Below are 7,959 nucleotides of genomic sequence, written 5' to 3'. Positions count from 1 at the left end.
TACACTGCATAGTATAGAGGAACTGCCAATATTACACCCAAAAAGGATAATGGGACAGTTGAAAAGTAGATGGATTTCTGAGATGCAACGTTTAAACATAGTGCATGGGTGAATAGTAACAAATAGTGTTATGAAGTCAAACGTAAACCTCAATTCACATCAAGTGTTCAATACTTTTGCATAAAGCATGACTGTCTGGCTTTGCGTTCTGTGTACAAGTATTTGTTTTACCTTCTTATTAAACTAGTCTTGAAAGGCATAAACTACATAAATGCTGCTCACAATTCGCTCTGCCCAGTGAAGTGTTTTGTGATAGCTTTCGCTTACAAGTATACCTAATGTAAATATATTGGAGTCCATACAGAATGGTATGTGACTAGTCTTCCTCCTGATTTTCTTTCAATAATAATTATATAAATGTTACTGTACATCTATGTTATTCTGTGTTTGTTTTTGTTGGTCAACACATATTTGTAAGTTTGTCAGTTTGTTTTCTATAGCTTTTGCTTAAAAATCTAATAAAGATATATTATTACGACTAATTTTAGTGTTACATTTTCCAAATGGTGTTTGTTAAATGAATTAACAAATGCATGAATGCATGCTTTAAGGATGGTCAGTGAACGGTAAAGTCAATCTCAAATTAATAATTAAGTATTGTTGATGTCCAGCCAGACATGCTTAATAGACCTATATGCAAAATGTGTTAATCTTAGAAAAAAGCTATCTTTCTCATTTCGAATCATTACAACTGGGAAATTCACACGAAAGAAAAACACCGTTTGTATTTACATGAACGAATGTAAAAAACTTAGAGTAAGGGTGGCATGGAGACCTGACCTCAAAGCAATTTGCTTGATGAACATTGAGTGCTATATATACATGTTTAATTGAAAAGATATTAATGAATTAGTACTTTTGATTGACTGGCTTTCTAAAATGTTAAAATCTTGTTCTTATTGTCTGTGGAATCATTTGGTCAGAAATTAGCTTATAGTGCCACCTTTTGGTTCTCCATAATAATGCAATGATCGGTAAATATATATATATTTTTAAGAGCACAACAAATTTTCTGCAAAACTTTGGCTTTGAAAAACCTCTCATGATCTGAAGATAACACATGATTTGAATATGGTTGTGAACTTGAAAATAATCTACAAATAGATCCAGTCCGTGGGTTTACAATCATCCATCCCAGGATTTATTCCTAGGGATTTTAGTTCACGCTTCACGTTTAACTGTGGAATGGCTTTCCGGATCTCCTTCCACATTTGTGTGAAGGGCGGGCCTTTTATTCACTGCTGCTACAGGGATACCAAAATGGAAATCCAGGGGCTTTCTGATGCCCAAAACATTCACTATCAACATGGCGCCCCACGTAGAACAGCTTCGTCTCCGTTTAAGAAAAAGACAGGAACATTTCCTCGTTTTGTTTCGAATGACAGCGAAGCAGATGAGGGCTTGGAATCACAAGGACTGCAAAGTGACAACAACAACAATAGGACGAGGACATCTCCATTTTGCCTGCTGGCAGAAAATGGCAGCGGTGTTTGCCTACCAGTCTGCAGGCAGAACGGTAACGTTAAAAACAATTGCCCACTTCAAGCCCAAGCAGAAAACGTGGGACATCGTAACGTGAACAATTTGAAAGGGAGGGAGTTGAACGCACTATCCACACAAGATTTATTGAGGACGGTTTACAAATACGATGTCGAAAGCGGGGATAGCATATTGCAAATGGCGTTGCCGTTCTTTGAGGGGGAAGATGAACATTCACAGCATCCGCAACCTCCGGTTTTACGGCAGCGACATGAAGACGGCGCCTCCCTGTTGCAGTCTTTGGCGAGTGAGAACACGGCGGCCTGTGGGAGCAACAGCACGGCTAGCGCTAATAAAAACACCGAGGAATTGTTCGTCGTTTTCAACATTGTACAAGAGGACGGAAATGATTTAAATAGAGAGCGGGCGGGACATTCCTTTAAAGATGGCGATACCATAATTGGTAAGAAGCTTGAACATTGCAAAAGCAATCCATGTAATTCGATGGAGGTTCAAAACAACGATGTTCTTATTGAATCGGACGAGAACTTGAACAATTTCGCGTCAGGAGGCTTGAGTAGGACTGCTCATCTGTGTAGCTTGTTAAATTCAAATTCAAGTTCAAATGGTGAGGTTGAGGCAACTCTAACGGATGACAACAAGTCTATGTGTTACGAAGCGCAAAGTGAAAACGCAGCGTTGACAAACGAGTATGGCGAAAATATATGCCGACACCAAGTTTGCATTGAAAACATTGACAGTCAGGGGCCTAATCAGTACCGAGCTCAGACTGAAGCGAAACATAGTGCCGCCTCAACTTCAGAGAACACGGATATCATGGAAATTAACGACCCTATGGACTTTATATCTGACGCCTGTACGAGTCTCCCTCCATCAGATAGGGCCTCGAACAACGTGTCTAGCAATGAGACCTTCTCTGGAACCATCATGATAAACAACCAAAGCATCATAGTAACCATAGAGAATGGGGTACTGACTTTAGCTGCACCCCCAGAAGGTTACCCCCACAAAGACGATGGCATGGTCGGCTTGAAGGAACACCTCGGAATGAAAGACCACGAGGACATTGTGCTTCTCAACTATGACAGCGGGACAAAATCCATTGGGAAGATCAGCAATGTGGCAGTCATTCGGGCTGGTCACCATGAAGAGCCTAGGCTTAGTCTGTCGGTGAGTGACTCCGAACTGGCTCTCGCTGATGACTGTTCGTTGTCAGAGTTGGGCGTCTCGTTTGACTCGTGCCCAGTCATCAAGCAGGAGAATGGGACTCCCTGTGCCCTGAGGGTGAGTGACTTGGGGTCCCAGCGCCCGGATGGTTCCGCCATCGACTGTGACGACGAGGACTTTCAGGCCGTCGGCTTTGTCGGTGCTTCGGGTCTCTCCAAAAAAGGTGCCTTAGTCACATCGTACCCCTGTCCTCAGCCGGGCTGCCCCGGCGCCTTCGACACGAGGCAAAAGCTCAAGATGCACCTCCTCAACCACACGGAGGACCAGAGGCCCTTCAGGTGCACGTTTGAGGGCTGCGGCTGGGCCTTCACCACCTCCTACAAGCTTAAACGCCACCTCCAGTCCCACGACAAGGTGCGGCCGCACAAGTGTGAGTGGGAGGGCTGCGGCCGGCGCTTCACCACCGTGTACAACCTGAAGGCGCACGTGAAGCAGCATGACCAGGAGAACGCCTTCGTGTGCGAGATCTGCAGCGAGCGCTTCCGCAGCGCCACGCGCCTGACCAATCACCAGCGGGCCCATTTCGAACCCGAGAGGCCGCATAAGTGCGAGTTTCCAGGTGAGTCAGCTTGACTGATGTCCGGTCTGTTACCTGGGGCTTCCCAACCCTCCGGTCGCGGACCACTGGGCGTTACGGACATTTGTTGGGAAACCTCTGGTGGCTCCCGCGGAGATGGTCATAGGTCACGTTTTCACACGCAATTTGTGTAAAAATAACTAGCGGTTCCGGCTTGAATTGTTATTCAGGATGAATTGCCTGTTCATGCATGGTTGTTGCTCCCCCCCCTCAGTGTGTCCGTGCTTTAACCCCTACGCCTTTCTGCGTCTCTTCAGGCTGTGAGAAGACCTTCATCACCTACAGTGCTCTGTTCTCCCACAACCGCACGCACTTCAGAGAAACGGGCCAGTTCACCTGCACCTACCCGGGCTGTGACAAGCGCTATGACAAGGCCTGCCGCCTGAAGATCCACATGCGGAGCCACACTGGTACGTCGGGGGGGGAGGCGCCGAGTGGCGTCCGTTGTGTTTTGTCCCCGGCATGTCGGTGCCTTTCCCCGGCGCTTAGGCCTCCACTAAGCTGCTCCTTTGGTTTTCAGGCGAGAGGCCGTTCATCTGCGACTCGGCGGCCTGTGGCTGGTCCTTCACCAGCATGTCCAAGTTACTGAGACACAAAAGGTAACGCCGTCCGTCGCTCCGCTGCACGCCCCTGCCGCGTTCGGGCGCTCAAAGTCCCGGTCCAGTGTTTCCGTCCTAACTGCCCTCACTGTTCCAGGAAGCACGACGACGACCGGCGCTTCACCTGCCCAGAGGAGGGCTGCGGCAAGTCGTTCACGCGAGCGGAGCACCTGAAGGGCCACAGCATCACCCACCTGGGCACCAAGCCCTTTGAGTGCCACGTAGATGGTAAGGGGGGGGTCATTTTGAGATCTGCCTCAAGTCCGTCGTCTGGTCAATATGCAGACGTTTTCTTTTTTCTGTGTTTCAGGTTGCAGTGCCAAGTTCTCAGCGCGGAGCAGCCTGTATATACACTCGAAGAAGCACAAGCAGGACGCGGGCAGCCTCCGGGCTCAGTGCCTGGTGACCAGCTGCAGCAAGCACTTCTCCTCCCGCAGCAGTCTGAAGAGTCACATGCTCAAACACCACCATCTCAGCCCTGGTACGAAACGCACACGCACAGAGTTCATCAAGTGTCATGTTCTCAAACACCCTCAGTGCCCGTGTAACGACGGTTCGTCTCCCTCTTCCGATCAGACGTTCTGAGCCAGCTGGAGGCCACGCCCACCCTGACCCCGAGCAGCGAGCTGGTGAGCGGCACTGTCTCCGCAGGGACCTGCCCGGGGCCCAGCGGTGGGGACCAGCTGGCCAACCTGGACCTCAGCTCCCTGTTGTCTGCCGGTCCCACTGTCCAAAGACTCCGGGTGCCCGTGGGCGGCGCCGGTCAGACGGGCACCTTCACCATGGACCTGTCGCTGGTGAACTCTGGCATCCTCACCATAGACCCGGCCTCGGTCAGCACCGCCCTGAGTACGTCCCTAGCCAAAGGCCCTGCGGACCCACTCGCTCTGGCCGCGGGGTCAGACACGGGCCACCTGCGGGGGGCGGTTGGTTGCGTCGTCCCCCTCCGCGGCGCCCTCAACCTGGACGGCGTGCCGACGGTCAGCCCAGACGCCCTGGGCTCCCTCGGTGCCCTCACCGTGCAGACCGCCGCCTCCGCCGCTGACCACCTGGCCCTCAGCTCCTCCGGCGCGACCTCCTCCCTGGCCGGGGCCCCGGGGCTCCTTGCGTCTCCCGCCGAGGTGTCGGAGTCCGGAGGAGGCCGGGTTGGGAGCGGCCAGAGGCTAGGTGGCGTGGAGGAGCTGGGGCAGCAGGACGGGGGCAAGGTGCTGACCCAGTTTGTGTTCCCGGGTCACCGCAGCCCATTCAGCCCGCAGAAGGACCCCAAGCTTGGCCACGCCTCGGCCTTCCCAAATCCATTTAAGGTTTGAATTTAGTTCAGGTCTTGTTGTTTTGTTTAGAGTCAATGCAGGGCTTTCATGGCTCACGTCTTCCCCTGTTTGCCCCGTAGGAGAGTAGTGGCTCGGCACGGACCGACTACAGAGCTATTCAGCTGGCTAAGAAGAGGAAACAGAGAGCCCCCTCTTCCTGTTCAGGTACATACGTCCATCTGGGCCAAACAGGAGAGACTTCCTTGTTTCCTAGTTCTTGAGAATTTTGAAATCATCTTTTTGAAGTTGTGGGAGTAATGCCTGTGAAGACTGACTAAACCCACCTGTTTTTTCATCACAGGAAGTTCAGGGTTGTCTCAGAGGAAGAGTAAAGGCGGGATATCCAGCAGTGCCGCGTCGCCATTGGCTGCCACGCGTTTTGGGGATGGTTCTGCCGCAGCTAACGCAGGGCTGACGATCCGCGACCCGGTGACTGGGGCGCAGTACGTTCAGATCCAGCTCTTACAGGTGAGACGGTGAACTGACCGCCAAACACTGGCAGCTGAAATCTGGCGCCTTTTTCCGCAGCTGATCTCAATTGGTCAAAATGCCAGTTTGTGGAATGAATGACGACTTGGGCTGTTTATGTAAATGCAGAATTGGAATACTGGGAAGAAAAGTAAGTGTGTGTGTGTGTGTGTGTGCGTGCGTGCGTGCGTGCGCGCGTGCAAATTGGCAGGATGTGCTTCAGAGGACAAGTGAGGTTAGCTGCAACTGAAACGGGCGTGATGAAGGAGGCCGCCAAAAATGAATGGGGGTGTAATCGTGATTGTAATGAGATTTTTCATTTAATGTGTGTGTGTCAGGATGACCCGGCCAGTGACGGGGACCTTGCCTTCCAGCTCAGCTCTCAGCCCTCCAGCTCCCACTCACAGCTCACTGTGGACCTGCCAGTCAACATCCTACAGGTGAGTTTGTCCTGTGAAAACACTTGTTGTACAGTAACATGAGCGTTGCATTATTGCTCTTACAAAGCTAAGACCAATAACAGTCTTACAGAACAGATTTATTCAGGGCCATCTAGCCTGGCTGACTAGGCAGTGGAGTTGTCCACTGAGACAGGCGACTGAAAAATCCCTGTTGAGGTGCGTGCCGACCACTGCGCCCCCAAAATCTAGATGTATCTGGTGTTGCCAGGTGCTAATATATGCTCATTAGTTTTCGAAATGTTTTTGGACCGATATTGATCATTGATAATTTGATTGATGGAGGACGGTTTATAGTAGAATAACTTTGAAATTCATAATTTATGTATTGCAGTTGACCTCAGATAGTCGCCCACATGATAATGTCTGATTGACAGTAGATAGGGAGTCCCCTTCAGGAACTGAATGTTGCTGATGATTTCTCATCACTTGCCGACTAAATTGACTCCGGTTCTTATGTGTGTCACCGATTGAGGTGCGCTAGACTGTGCCCAGAAGTGCTGGAAGTAAACCAGTCATTTTCCTCTGCTCCTCAGGAACCTCCCGTGATGGCTGAGGACGACAATGGCTCTGACAATTCCCAGTTCACAGGAAGCACCATCAACCTGCAGGACCTGGAGTGAGGAGGGGGGAGCGGGGGATTTGTCAGAGCCATGGGGAGGGGGGGGGGGGGGGGAGGTCCACAGAGGAAGAAGGAGTTTGGTGGGACCAGGGGGCTCTACAAAAGACCCTGGGGGGGAGGGGGGCTCTGATGATCTGGGTGCTACACAGGACAGGAGACTGAGTCCCGGCTGTCAACTTCAACCCCTCCCCCCGCCGAGGTGTGAGCTCTTCCCCACACACGTTTACACAGAGACCTGTGGAAAATAGGACGTTTGGTGACAGGAAGTCAAGACACCCTCCTGCTAGAGAAAGTCTAAAACAGTGAGAAAAGAAAGGACATGGGTGGGGTGGGGGGTGGGGTCAATGCGTGTGGAGACTCTGAAGCAAGTGCACCTTGGGATGAATTGAATGATACGTTAAAGGGGTTACATTTTGGGGCTTTTTTTCCCTCAGCCTTTTGTACTGTATTTCTGAAATCCTGTTTGTACCACAATCACGATTGCGAGGAAGATGGCTGTCTTTTAAACAGGCACTGTTGTTTTGCACATGCAGTTAGTCTCTCCAGTCAGACTGAGGTCTCGTCAGTCTCTTGACACGGTGCCACGTTCAACTGTCCACAATGCCTTTTACAGACTCCGTGTACTGTACTCGCCGAACCATTAGGCATATGCTTCCCATTTGTTTGTACTTTTTGTGCTCGAGGCGGCCAGGGGGGCAGATGTATTTTTTTATGGCTGTGTTAGGAGGAATGGGATGTGAGCATTCCATGTTGAGAGAGAGGTCAGTCCATGTGTTTGTATCTGTAATGCTTATCTGTATGTGACGACTTTCATCTACTTGTTATTTATTAGCTTTTGTTTAAAAAAAAATTTAAATAAAAAAAGTCAGAGAACAAATGCCGGAAGCTTAAATAAAGGAACGGAGCCTGATTGTACATCCAGTGCCAGAAGCCTCTTTGTGTCCTGTTTCTGGAGGTGAACCTGGATTTCGCCAAAGAACACTGCAGGTTGGAGTCCACTATGCTGACAGCAGGGACATTCTGAGCTCAACGCTCGACTCACTTGGCACTCTAAACCAGTGGATGCCAATCTGATTGGTCGACTGTATTCTGGTGAGAGTGGTACATGCCTCTTTTTTTTGGTCTTTTATTTGTCTAT

General features: G+C 50.1%; 1 protein-coding gene across 1 annotated transcript; it reads left to right on the top strand.

Annotated features, from left to right (window-relative positions):
- Positions 1 to 1,159: 1,159 nt before the first annotated feature.
- si:dkey-156n14.3 (zinc finger protein ZXDC) lies at positions 1,160 to 7,736 on the top strand. Its single transcript, XM_010894983.5, has 10 exons — positions 1,160 to 3,346; positions 3,622 to 3,774; positions 3,885 to 3,963; positions 4,061 to 4,191; positions 4,274 to 4,444; positions 4,540 to 5,267; positions 5,354 to 5,438; positions 5,575 to 5,741; positions 6,080 to 6,181; positions 6,736 to 7,736. Exons 1-10 carry the CDS (start codon positions 1,246 to 1,248, stop codon positions 6,820 to 6,822), a joined length of 3,804 nt encoding a protein of 1,267 aa, XP_010893285.2. The 5' UTR covers positions 1,160 to 1,245; the 3' UTR covers positions 6,823 to 7,736.
- Positions 7,737 to 7,959: the final 223 nt, after the last annotated feature.

The sequence above is a fragment of the Esox lucius genome, chromosome 17 (assembly GCF_011004845.1).
Source record: "Esox lucius isolate fEsoLuc1 chromosome 17, fEsoLuc1.pri, whole genome shotgun sequence".
Classification (NCBI taxonomy): Eukaryota; Metazoa; Chordata; class Actinopteri; order Esociformes; family Esocidae; genus Esox; species Esox lucius.
The sequence above is the reverse complement of the archived record's forward strand: the minus strand, read 5'-3'. Positions and strand labels throughout refer to the sequence as shown.

Coding starts and splice junctions, on each gene's coding strand:
- si:dkey-156n14.3 (XM_010894983.5), top strand. CDS start 1,246: ATGGCTTTCCGGATCTCCTTCCACATTTGTGTGAAGGGCGGGCCTTTT. Junction 5,268..5,353: donor CCTTCCCAAATCCATTTAAG/GTTTGAATTTAG, acceptor TTTGCCCCGTAG/GAGAGTAGTGGCTCGGCACG. Junction 5,439..5,574: donor AGCCCCCTCTTCCTGTTCAG/GTACATACGTCC, acceptor TTTTCATCACAG/GAAGTTCAGGGTTGTCTCAG.